Raw genomic sequence first — 13,729 nt, forward strand, 5'->3', positions numbered from 1 at the left:
TTTTTATGATTAATAATTAATTAATTATATAGTAATATATTACTACGTCTCTTTGCGTGAATTACTTACACTACTACCCGAACATGGCCAAAGTTGTTGCAAGATGTCATGAGTGATGTGAAGGAAAAGGAAAGAAAGGAAGAGTCCCCTATCAGTGGGAGTTGATATGCCCGGGACTCCAAATTTCGAATGAGATGTGTCATGTCGCCACATCTATAGTAGTTTCTATCTATCCGGTTCTACTCTTAAGTCGCATTTGCTAAAGAGATGCACATGTAGTTCCATTTGGTAGTAGTAGTTTCCATGCTTAGACTGCAGCATCAGACATGGATGGTCAGTCCACTGCATCCCACTTGCATTCTCTCTTGCTTAAGTGCTCATGGAATTGACATTTCTGTCCCACTTGTCAGTCAAAAACATGAAATGTGCTTACATGCTTTTCTCTCTCTCTGTAAACTTTCTTAAAATTCAGGGGGTGTTTAGTTGGTGAAATAAAAATTTTACATGTCACATCAGACGTTTGACCGGATATAAGGGGTTTTCGGACACGAATGAAAAAATGAATTTTACGGCTAGCGTGGAAACCGCGAGACGAATCTTTTGAGCCTAATTAGTTTGTCATTAGCACATGTTGGTTACTGTAGCACTTATGGCTAATCACGTACTAATTAGGCTCAAAAGATTCGTCTCACGATTTCTCACATAACTGTGCAATTAGTTTTTCATTTTATCCATGTTTAATACTCTATTTAGGTGTCCAAAAATTCGATATGATGTTTTTGGGTGAAAATTTTTGGGAACTAAACAGCCCCTCAGATAGGCTAATTACTGTGCAGTGGTTCAGGATGAACTTCAGGTGACAACTTTGTGTTCTTGCCGGTTTCTTCCTTCTGAATTTGTACTGTCTCTGGCAGAACCCATGCAATTGCTGTCATCCTCACATCCACAATTAATTCTGGATTAAGTTCTTAAGATGCCATTGAGGCTGATACGTAGCATCTGAAACTGTTCAAGTTGACGTCGTTCTAAAATGCACCATGATCGTTGAGGACAGAGTAGTGCGTGCAGATAGGGACGATGCAGCTTTTACTTTGTATTTCTTTTTGGCTACAAGCACCACTGGATCTGGATTATTATGGTATTCTCTGCACACACACAAAGAAGAAAAAAAATAAGAAAAGAAAAGGCAGGAGTGAGTGGCATGCAATGCAATTTTCTCACGGCAGGTCTCCAGCTTTTTTTTTTCCTGCCCTGAATTTACTTGATCAGACCAAACTCTGCATCGTCCTTGTATCATTCACCATGCAAAAGACAGAAAACTACATGCAGAGCTAGCTGTTCCATCGAGAAACCAATTATTTGGCCGAGTTCTTGACACGTCCATTCTCTTGCAAAAGAGCTCCAAAAAAACCATGGTTAAACAGGCTTTAAATAGTTCTTTGTTAATTATTCATTTGTTTGGTTTCCGGACTGTAACAATGCATCAGAAAATGCAGGGGCGGAGCCATGCGACGATCATACCACTGTATCTTGTATTATCTTTATTTTATATTATAAAATATTCCGATTCTCACAGAGATTCAGATGGTTCCAAGATAAGATTATAATATGTATTATCTTCGTTTTATATTATTAAATGTATACATGAGTTTATGAATGAATCTAAGATAATAATATAATATCTTATAATATAAAACGAAATGGATTAAGTACCAGTATTTCTACTGTTCACTGACAGCTTAAATTATTCATGCGTGTATTTATTTATGTTGTAAGAAATCTCTAGATCCGCCACCAAGAACAGGAAAGAGTAGACCTGAACAGCCAGCGTATTTTTTTCCCAGCTTTTAAGTATGAAATAGTGGACGCTTGTCTGATCCTTCTCGTGTGTAATAGACAAAAATAAGCTTTTTTTTAATATCTAAAAAAACCCTCAAGATATCATATTTTTCAGTGTAAAAATTTAGTATCTCAAAATAACCATAGTTTTATACTAAATTTTTATTAAGTACTTCAAAATACTTTTCATGGACGATAGAAAAAGGCCTGTGCAATTATATAGGAGTACGCTTGACTGGTGGTTGCCGTTGATGCTCTACATTGCCAATTAAATAAATCGGCCTCGTGCAACACCTGTATTCTTCGCCGCTGATTTGGATCATCAGAGTGATGTGATCTATGAGGTTAATCTCCTCCCGTCAGGCTCAGGCAGATATTTGCACGTAAGTGGGCAGCAGGAGTCGGTGTGAGGCGGCCGTGTGACCGTGATGTGTATGTAGTGCTGAAGGTTTGACGGATGATCGATCGAGTCCAATCTGACGAGCCTGGCCACAATCACAACACGCTCGACGACGATTAGACAGTGGTCTAATTTGACTACCCAAATCCCCAAAATTTTCTGGGGCTCAATTGCCCAATTAGCATCGACCAAAGGTGGTGCGATTTGCCTTCAAACTGGCGAATCGCATGCTACACATGAGCAACGAGATTTTACTAGCAAAGTGATCTTTTTTTTTTTGGGCGTGTGCCAAATTAATCATGGATCTCCGAGACTAACACCTAACATTTTCTCTTATCCTTATACTTACGAACTAAAATTTAAAATTTTAACCTTACATTTAGATTTGAATTTTAGAGTTATTTTACTGAAGTTTATTTATCTGTCTTGGCTTTTTAGATCGCCAAGAATACATATATAAAAGTTTTATTTTCAAATTAGTTTTTATAAATATACTGCTACGCTTATTTCTCAAACAAATCGAAAGATGGGCACCCGGCACGATTGTCCATTCGTCCAGTCCAGCGCGTACGTGATGTCTCGTCCAACTCCCCAGTTTCATCTGGCTGGATCACGCCAACAAACGTATGGCAGCTCGACAGATTAGGCCCTCTCGATCGATCCACTTGACGGACGGAACACGATCGAGTTTATTCCGCTGGCAGTTTGGGAGTAAGCAAACGATGGAACTAGCCGCAAAAGGCGAGACCGATCGAGGCCACCACCACGCGCGCACGCACGGGGCGTTGCCGGCCACGCACGCAGGGGCGGGCACGGCGCCCAACCGGCGCGCGATACATTAGCGATGCGCGATAGATCCCCCGGGTCGTCTCGATTCGTTGCCCTCCTCCCCGACCGACCGATCGACGACCCAGACGAAGGCCCACGTTACGCGACGCCGAGGTGACTGACCCCCGGTCGTCTGTTATTCCCGTTCCTGCCGTCATCACCCACGCGCGTGGAACCGCACGAAGAATAGAAAGAATTTCACCGGAGACGCACGGGATTCTTAGGCCGTTTTTAGGGGGTTCAGGATTCTAACAAGAAGATTATTAGAAGGGCGCTTGTTCGGTTGGTACCATTGATACGATTATTATTTATGTATATTTTTAGAAATAAATATATATCGATTATACATGAGACGTAGAGTAGTTATAAGAGTGGATAAGATATAGTTGTTGCTCATGCTTCTTCTCCCATTGTCTCTAAGGATTAATAAAAACCCATGTGAAAAAAACTGGATTTTACAAACAAGGCTAGATTATATAGCTAACACTGGCAGATCTAGAGGATGGTCCCAGGATCACCCAAGAAATCTCAAATAATATAAAAAAGAAAATTATTTATTAACATAGGCAAGACACACATTTAATCAGTTTTATACTTCTATTATATATTGTATGTTATTTTTGTGATATTTAAAATTTTGTTTAAATTAAACCATTAGTACTAAAATTCCTTGATACACCACTCATCGCTAATCACAAAAGTATGAATGAGACATCTATAATATGTAGACAAGTTGAAAACTAACCGCTAGAAATTCTTTAACAGCACCGAGATCATCTATAGCACCGCTCGCTAAAATATAAAACCTACGTCCCAAAATAAATGAATTTATGAGTTTTTGATAGAATTTTTGACTCTTCGTCTTATTTGAATTTTTTGATCATTTTTTTATTAGATGATAAAACATAAATAGTACTTTACATATGACTATTTTTTAATTTTTTAATAAAATTTTTAAATAAGACCGATGGTCAAACGCTTCATACATAAAACTCAAAAATCTTTTTTTTTTGATGGAGTAGTAAGTCTCATATGATATTAGATCCACGTGTGAATGAGGAGAGAGCCGTGCTATAGATAGATACCAAGTTCCGAACCCTGCCAAACAAGCCCGTACGTGAGATAGATTCTCTCCGTCATTCCCCGACACCGACGAAGAATAGCAAACGGGAGGGGGTATCATCGTAGTGGCGTCTGGTAGTGGTATACACTATACAGCGGAGCGGTACGTACGGCGAGAGGAGGGAAAGAAAAAAAAAAGTTGAGGTGATCGCCATCGAGACCGGTTGAAACTCGCGTTGCGCCTCTGGGAGCCAAGCGTTTTCGCTTTTTTTCTGCGCTCTCTGCTTTGCTTTTGCGCGCGGATGCGTCCAAACGCGCTCGTCACCTGGCCGGCCGGCCGCGGCCTCTCCCTTTTCGCGCACTCTTTCCCCGGCGTAAAGCCGTCGTCGCCTTTGCATTATACCGCTTAAATTATTGCCAGTTTAGCTGCGTCTGATTGGCTCGTCGGCCGTGTTCTTTTGAGGAGCTGTAAGTTAACTTAACTTACCGCATGAAAAAAGTATTAATAGATTAACACATAATTAATTAATTATTAAAAATATAAAAGATTAATATGACTTTTAAAATAATTTTTCTATAAATTTTTTTATAAAATATACATCTTTAATAGTTTTGGAAAACATATACGTGAAAAATAAGAGAGCTTTCTTAACTGCCGAACGCGGCCGTCGTCGTCGTGGTTGCTGCCTCCGAGAGGACTCGGCGCCGATTGGCCCTCTCCGGATAAGATCATAGTAGTATCTCTCTCTCACACACGCATGTACGTACGCATCTGTAACAGTTCAGGAGACGGTCACGAAAATGACCGTGTTGGTGAAAAACAATCCAATCTTTTGAGGCCACTTTGTGCAGGTTGTAGTAGCACGTTGCTGCTGCCAGTGCAGGTCACTCATCGATAGTGTCACCAACTTTGATCCGGTTTTTCTGATAACCATTGATGGTGTTGGTGTTAGCAGCAGGCTAAGTTGTACAGTAGTACAGAACCTCCTTGCTAATTATGTGCACCCCCAGATGGCTCCAAAAAGGCACTGCATATCACATAACAAAATGGACCGTATCGCACAAAAGGGGAGTGCCGATGATTATAATCTAAGCCGGATTAATTAGGGGGCGAAGGAAACGGAGGCACGGCCGGGTCGTGCACACCAGGTCACCACGCGGGGGAGGGAGGGTGACGCAAACCAACTTAGGCGACGCACGCATGCACTGCACGTCGCGGGTTGCGTTGCTTTTAGCTAATTAAATCCCCGCAATTAGGCGTCGCCGTCGACGTCGATGCGTGGATGATACACTTGCGTGATGATGGATACGTTGGATACAGTAGAGAGACGGAGAGAGATCACGAGAGGGCATTAGGGTTTGCCCTGGCCTCGTGCTAATCAAGGGGCCGGGAGCTCCTAATTGGGGGATTGGTACGTAGGTTTTATTATTATCTCCCCCCACCCGGCGCCACCGTCAAATCATTGGGTGGTTTGTTAATCCCGCGCGCGCGTAGCCGTCGCCGTCGCGGTCGCCGCGCTGCCGCGTGACGCCACGCGCCACCGCTCGGTGCGGTGCTCTCGCTCTCGGCCTCGGCCTGTCAGGTGTGTCGCCGTGTCGAGCGGAGGCGGCCTCCGGTGTTTTTTTTTTTTCACTTGGTGTTGTTTCGGGTGGTGGTGCAGCTGGTTTCAGTGCAGGGCGCATGGTGTGTCGTTTTAGCCCATCTCGTCCGTCCTCCACGCCGACCGCCGGAGACGGCGAGGAATGCGTGGCACGGCCTGCCTCTACGGCACCACCCACACACCAGGTCAAGGCGGAATGTTCCTCGTCTTACTACGACCATCCCCTCGCGCACCGACAACGCACGCCGCCGCCGCCACCGATCGACGACGTCGCAGGGGCTCCGGAGAAGGTCGATCTCTTCCTCCGACCACGCCGTGGATCCGCCGCATCGGCGTCCGACTCCGCCGGGGCGGCCACGAGAGCAAAGCCCGCGAGGAGGGACAAAACTCAAAAGGTTGTTTAGGCCGAGTGGGCCCATAAATAATTGGACAGGGGCGATCCCGCAGCGTAAATGTGGGCCCATATTGATTGCTTCTTACGGCATTGGGCTGAAATAGGATAGCTATCTACGTATAGGCCCAAGTTAATTGGGCCGGATCTGCATAGAGTATACAGTAGAATAAGTTTACCTATCGTCCCTCAACTTTACATCAAGTACGTGAGACATCCCTAAACCCTAATACCAGAAAACTTAGCCCTTCAAATGTTTAAAACCATGCAGATTAGATCCAGGGCAGTATGCATGGATGGTTTCACTGATGTGACATCCTAGTCAGCAAAATAATTTTAAAATGGTGTAGGGAGCCGCGCACCTCACACTTCCCGAGTCCCGACCATCTCTTCATGTGCCTCTTCATCACGTTGTGGCTGCGAGAGCTCGAGGACCATGGCCAAGGATGTGCTCGAGGAGCTCGAGATTAAGGCTCTTTTTCAATAAGGTAGGCCCGCGACTAGCGGAGAGCCGGTGAGGCCTAGGAGGCTGGTGGCAAGTGAGCGTAACAGCGATCATCTGCACACCGCCCTCGCGCCCGTCGGCCTGCCACCCTCGCGCGGCGTCATCCGTCGGCACGCCCTCGCCCTCCCGCCCGCTGCTCACATGGCCTCCGCCCTTGCTCGCCTGCCCGCCGTGCTCGTCGACCGTCGACGACTTGTTTCTCCCAGAGAGAGCGTGAGAGAAGGGAGAATTATGACATGTGGGTCCCACCGCTAAAAAAAAGAAAATGATGATTGGATTGCCACGTGTATGCCACGTCACGTATAACAAAACCGTTTTGGATTATGTCGAGGGGGGTAACTTGCCCAATATTAAAAGTTCAGGGTAAATGATATCTGATTTTTGGGTTTAGAGGGTAATTCGGTCAACCGCGATACTTCGGGGAGGTAATTCGTACTTTTTCCTTTTACTTACTAATCATGGTTCAACAAGGCACTAGCATACTCGTATTTCCACTTATGCTTATCCTGGTAAGCTATAATTTGAATTTTAAATTTCAAATTTAAAGTTGATTCTTTGGGGTTTTTATCATTTTTAATTTTTTTCAGCTTTTACTTTTAGATTGTCAAGAACACGTATATAAAAGTTTTACCCATAAATTATTTTTAACCATCAGTTCTGCTTATGCTTAATACAAGCCAAAAGATAAGACTCCTGGAGTTAGGCCTAGACAAACTAATCAAATCCAAAAAAAAATGACTGCCACCATTCTACAGAAATATAAGTATTTGGCTGCTGATTTTCATGATTCTAATCATTTCAAATCTTGTTAAGACAACCAGGGGCTTCCAAAAGAGAATCCAATACATTCAAAATTTTAAAAATGGCCATTAAAATGACTAAAAGACATGGATCCAATTTACCCAAGAGAATATTGTAATGTAACCATCATACTTGTTAAACAACCTAGAAATATGCTAGAACGAACAACAGGAGCACTAAGCATATTGCATATAAATTATTACACTTATAAACAACATAAGAGCAACCAAAGGTTGATGGGTGCCTAATGCAACAATAAAATGCCTAATCACGGCTGCTATACAGAGCCTAGACCCGAGTTTTAGAACATTGTTACTGACTAACTCTGATAACTGTTAACAATATACCTCTATTTTCAGCAACAATACCACTACCATTCTAGAAAGTCGGAACAAGGAGCAAATGAGCCTGCCCTAAAAGAATACCAACTGAGATTCTGATAGTAATGCTTCATGCTCCCAAGGTAGCTCCCATTCAACGAAGGTTCTTATATAGCCAGAACTTTCCACGGGGGAAATCAATCAAAACAATCACATATCCTAGGAACAAATATTTATCGTCTTGTAGAGAATAAATTCGAAATCACAACTTTTGCCTGAAACATTTCAGTTGATAACATTGTCCCTAAGCACATGATATGAGATGGCAACTTGCAGACATAGTTAGTCACGGTCTTAATGATTAAGCATTGTTGATCATCCTGGAAGCAAACAAATTGATTTAAATGGTAAATGTTAAATAGACATATCTAAAATGCTGTGGATGGCATTAGTATCTAAATAGAGTTATATGAGAATCTCCAACATAATCTTTTATGAGTATGCTAGTTCATTGCTTAAGATTCATTGTTGGGACATTGCCCAGAGTATATGGTGATTACGTCAATTACATCTTTTTGTTTTCTCGAAAACACAGGAAAGTTTGCACTTCATTTTGTTACGAAGCGAAAAAACAATATATAAATGGATCAGAAACAGCCCCACCAAAACCCCAGAACGCATCCGAAACAGGTGATGCTTGACGCCTTGACCAGTCATTTCAATAAATCCAAATTTCCGAAGCTACCAAAGTGATCAAGTAATTCAGCCCCTTCTGAGAATCTTTATGAATTCCTTAATAGCTTTGCACTACCAACTTGAGACACTTAGTTCAGAAGGTTCGGGTGCAGCTGCACTCAATCTCAATTTCATGAGAACCAAAATCCAAACTTGCCAAGAGAATGCACATGAAACTACAATGTGAGATGAATGTTTTCCTCCTCTTGATCACATTTGGCAATGCAGCCCGATGTCTAACATCGATTTTTAACCGCCAACCAAATGAAAAATTACCATCTTAACGATCAGGCTCTCCATTTTAATAAGTGCTGATGTTCGAATTCTTTTTCAACAAAAGGGGACACAATTTTGATCACAAAAGATTTTTTTTTAAAAGGACAAATGGCATAAAAGAAAGCCACGTTGAGTACTGTTTCATACTTTCAAATGTAGTTGTCCATACAGCTAAGACTTCTACATACATAGTCGCCACTTACCACAAGAGATTAATCAAAACAATCCCAACTCCTAGCAAAAAAGTATTTCTCCATCTAGTAGAGAACAACTTAGAAATCACTTACCTGAAATATTTCACCTAACAACATCACCTCTAAGAAAACAATATGAAATTATCACGTTATTACGAATTTGCAACAAATAAACCGGAGAAAAATTACTTAAAGTTCCATCTGGAACACCACATGCCGGAATTTTCCCCACCATATCCATTTACAAAATTGTGCTGCAGTGCAACATGTAATACAGAAGCTATTCTCTACAAATTCAGAAGAAATACAACAGCATATAAGATTTAACTTATGTAATACCCTCGCAACCTTAATTCACAACACAAATCTCTCCTGAGTAAAAGGAAACAAATCCAAAGGTGCAAAACCATCTCTACAACTACCTCTATGTTTTCTTTCATACAACTGGAGCAACCAAGGTTGAAACCAAAGCAATACAACTCTATAAAGCTGTGCAAAGAAAGGCTTGCCTTTTTGGCACCACGCAATTCAGGCAGCTGCAGCTCGCGAAGCCTTCCAGCTCTCGTACTGGGGGTCGTCGGTCGGCAGCTCGAAGCGGCAGAGCGGGCACGAGTTGCGCACGTCGAGCCACGGTACGATGCACTCCTCGTGGTACCGGTGCGAGCAAGGCAGCCTCTTCACGCGCTCCCCGGCGGCGACGCCATCCCTGCACACCGAGCACTCTTCCCCTTCGCCTTCCTCGCCGGCGGCAACGACGGCGGACGGGAGCGCCTCGACGGCCGACCTGGCCGCTGGCGGTTTATTCTTCAGGAACAAACCCTCCCCAACGAGCACCTCGTAGACATCACGGTCGGAGGTGTACACGAATCCCTCGTCGGCGGCGGCGGGAGCGGGCGGCGGCGGCGGCAGATCGGCGAGGACCTCCCACTCGGGTTCCGGTTGATCCAGCCCGGCGCCGGAGGGAGACGCCACCTCCTCCCAATCGAATTCGTCGGCCGCATCAAGCCGCAGATCCGGCTCGTCCTCTTCATCCAATTGGAGGCAATCCCACCGGATCGACTCCTCGTCGGGGAACCCGAGGTGGTCGGGCCCGGGCGCGACGAGCGCGTCGTGGAAGAGGTCGGGCTCCACGGAGAGGAACTGGCTGCGGACGCGGTCGGCCGCCGCCACCACCGACGCCGCGGAGAACCCCGACGGGTCCGGGCGGAACACCGGCACGAAGGCGTCGTAGCACGACGCCGCCGCCGACGGCGGCGCCGCCTCCAGGGCTTGTAGGATCTCGTCGGAGGCGAGCCGCACGAGGAGAGACGAGGACGCCATGGACCCCGACGCGAGAGACACAGCGGAACACGAAGAGAAAAAAAAAATCGCGCCCTGGATGAGCGTCTCTTCGGCCGCTTGCTATTATATCTCGTGGCCGACAGGAACGGCGACCGACGAACCAGCCACCCACCCTCACCGACAGATCGGGCCCATGGAACGTGGGTCCCATCCGTCAGCGACTGCGTGGTGGTTACGTAGCGCGTCGTCTCTCGGGGCCGTGTCGTGCGGGCGCAGAAAAGGCGTGGGCTGTCAGCTGCGCGATCTCCATTTCGACGATGACAGGTGGGGCCGGGTTCACCTGTCCCCACGTGTCGGTGAGAGAGGCAAGTGCGTGTGGCGCTGTGCAGTGTGAGCGGAGCAAAGGGGAAGGGTTGGGTGGGTTGCTTGTGATGTGCGCGTGCGACAGGCTGGACGAACAGCGACGCAACCGACCGAGCCAAGCCAGGCAGGCAGCGTCTGGGCGGAGCAACGCCCGTTTGTTACCCGGTAGCTGTTGGGTTGACCAATACGGTGTCGTTGCAGGTAAGATTTTAGTTGAACTTTTACGGTTTTTATAACTGATTTATTGTTATAATAAATTTATAATATCAAATATTCTCTTATTATACGTTATAAGACTAGAATTATATAAAATATATATATTAATACACGGATAAATTTAGGATAACCCACATACTCTTATAATATGGAATATGGAACGAAGGAAGTATGTTTTTGATAGTATAATGGTAGCTTTCGAGGAAAATCTTTATATGTTATTTGTTTTGTATTTAAATTAAGTATTTCAGAAATAATTGATGATTGGAATTTTAAAAGTTTGATTAAATCTCGGTATAAATGATAAATAGTTTTGATTGAAGGGTGTACCACGTTTGTTACATTTTTGTAAGGATGAAGTTTGTTTTTTTTTTGGTCTTTAAGTTGTTTTAAGGAGTTATTTTTGTAGTTAAGTTGTTTTCAGAGCTTCCCGTAAACAAATAGTTCTTTTCAGATATTAACTGGTGCCGTCATTTTTTAAATGGAGTAATTATTGCTTGAAATTTTAATGTCGGATCAATAACATTTAATATTATGTGCTATTTCACATAGAAAATTATAGTTGTATCAGTGAAAATTATAAATATAATTGATAGTATATTTATAGTACTATTTGTCTGTTTTAAGAAACTTGAGAAAAAAATTGCTCGTCCCTTTTAGCACCTCCCTCCAAACAAACAGTCCCTAAGTGACTAATTTAAATCTTAGAAATTAAAAAACCAGAGTAAACAGGGATATGCACCTCTTTTTTATCACCAAAAGGTCCAAAAGTGATCATTTATATTGGGGCAGAGTAATTAATGTTACAATAAAAAAAGAATTTAAAGTAAATAATTCAAGGGATAAAAAATCTATATTTACTTACATGAATAACGCACAGACACACACCACTACACAAGATCACCACATTCACAGAAACAAAGTCGCCTTAGAGGAAAATCCTTTTTTTCACTAAAATCCTATAAAAAATGCATTCGTATATGAGTACATAATATTTACAATATTTGTTGAGACCAAATTAAAATTAAAACCCAGTAGATAAAATCATATAGTCACAGCTCCACCAGCACCATATATGTGTTTGACCTGTGATTTTTTAGGCAACGGGTGGTACGGTGACTTACAGTTTAGAGGTTTGGAGCATTTTGGCATGATACGGTACAGGTGTACTCGGCTAGCACATGCTAACTTTGAATCTATGTCATGTGAGTATTTTATCTTTATCAAGTTGGGAGTAATACACGTACATGCGAGTAAGTGTTAGCAAATAATAAAATGTTGTGCTAAACTGCTGACTAAGTGTGTGGGTTGGCAAACTTGTGATGTGGACATTTGAGCTGCAATTTCACTTCAAAAATAAATTCCCAATGTTAATAAACTTGGCTCTCATGTTTGCTCCATAAATTAAGTTGCCCTCTAATTTTCAATTTTGGCACGAGTGGGTTTTTTTAATATAGCTGATGACTCTTAGAGCAGGTACAATAGCAGGCTATAAATATATTTTAATGAGATAAGAGAGAAGAGAGAAAAACAGTAGGTTATAGATTTGTAATCAGTTGTAGTACGGACTTCAAAATAGTGTGTATGACAGACGAGACATGTAGTATATGTTTTGTGGCTACGGATGAATTGGAGCTAGTAGTTGGCTATACTATTAAACTTGCTCTTAGATTAGCCGGTGAGAAGAACTCATCAACTGTGGTGTGTACTATACGAGGAATCATTTGTAGTTTGGACTAAGATGAGATTGGCTTAGAAAGTTTCTTGCTTGAGTAGGTAACACATAATAAATTTCCCCTGCCAACTATGAGAAGCCTGACCCAGCTTCTCTGTTAGCTAAAATGTTTTGAGATTGAATAAGATTTGGGTTCTTTTGAACAAAGAAAAAGTAAGAGGATTAAATCCTTAGGATAAAATTCCTATGAAGTATTTCCAAATAAATTATTGAGGCTTCAAACTTTTGGAAACTCGTATAAAATGAGCTATTTTTATAATGATTTTGGAGGAAAATAAGCATAAGGCCTTACCTAGAGGTTCTCCCTTCTCGTATCTACAGTTCCTTCGCTTTTTATATTGTCATTCAAACGATTATCTTGGAACATTTCGGCCTTTCTAATTCATATAGGAATTCGTATTTTCATAATTCTGCATTTTAAAGGAGCCATTGTCAGGCAACATAATAGTGAAGAAGAGAGGTGTTGAAACTCGGTCAAATCATCGGTAGCCTTATTTACAAGAGATTGTGCTATATCATCTGACGGCATAAAGAGCGGATAAATAATTGTGCATCCACAAGCTTACACCGTAACTTTCATGTCATTGCTAAAATTATCGATTGATGTTTGCATAGCATAGCTAGCCATGCACTCCACTACTCATCACTAAATACAGGTCATCCTGTCATCCGTGAGATCAAACATCAGGAAACCTTGATCATTACTGCATGCATAGAGTATCAGCATCATGCAAATTAACAATGCAAAGATCGCGGTTAAAATCTCGTAGGGTTTTCTTTTTCTGCGCGTGTAGTTTGCACTGCAGATTGCACCATGAAACAGAATTTTTGGAATTTTTAATTTTATTTATTAAATTATTTACCATTTTAATTTTCTGATTAAAAAAATCACAGAAATAGCCTCCTCTCGCCCTCCTAGAGGACGGAATGCTGACGTAGCGCACGGCGCGGCGCCAAGGAGGAACGGCTGTTAGGGCCGAGGGGCGGATTTTTGCACCAAGCCCCCTTCCGCCCTTACGGAGGGCGGAAAGGGCGTAAGTGCAAATTTGCCGACGCGCCCGCGGGGAGGGAGGAAGGGGCCTAGCCATTTTGCAGGTGACCCCTTCCGTCCTCCGTTTGGGCAGTTTATTCGACGGCCTATATAAAGCCGCCAGCCCTCTTCCCCCTCCTCATTTCTCCCCT

At 43.0% G+C, this 13,729-nt stretch overlaps 1 protein-coding gene across 1 annotated transcript; it reads right to left on the reverse strand.

Annotated features, from left to right (window-relative positions):
- Positions 1-9,166: 9,166 nt before the first annotated feature.
- LOC102718294 (E3 ubiquitin-protein ligase CIP8-like) lies at positions 9,167-10,318 on the reverse strand. The gene has a single exon (XM_006659459.2). The coding sequence runs from the start codon at positions 10,270-10,272 to the stop codon at positions 9,481-9,483; it is 792 nt and encodes a 263-aa protein (XP_006659522.1). The 5' UTR covers positions 10,273-10,318; the 3' UTR covers positions 9,167-9,480.
- Between the last annotated feature and the right edge of the window lie 3,411 nt (positions 10,319-13,729).

This window comes from Oryza brachyantha, chromosome 8 (genome assembly GCF_000231095.2).
Source record: "Oryza brachyantha chromosome 8, ObraRS2, whole genome shotgun sequence".
Taxonomy (NCBI): domain Eukaryota; kingdom Viridiplantae; phylum Streptophyta; class Magnoliopsida; order Poales; family Poaceae; genus Oryza; species Oryza brachyantha.

Excerpts from the sequence above, each read along its gene's own strand:
- LOC102718294 (XM_006659459.2), bottom strand. The coding sequence starts at position 10,272 with ATGGCGTCCTCGTCTCTCCTCGTGCGGCTCGCCTCCGACGAGATCCTA.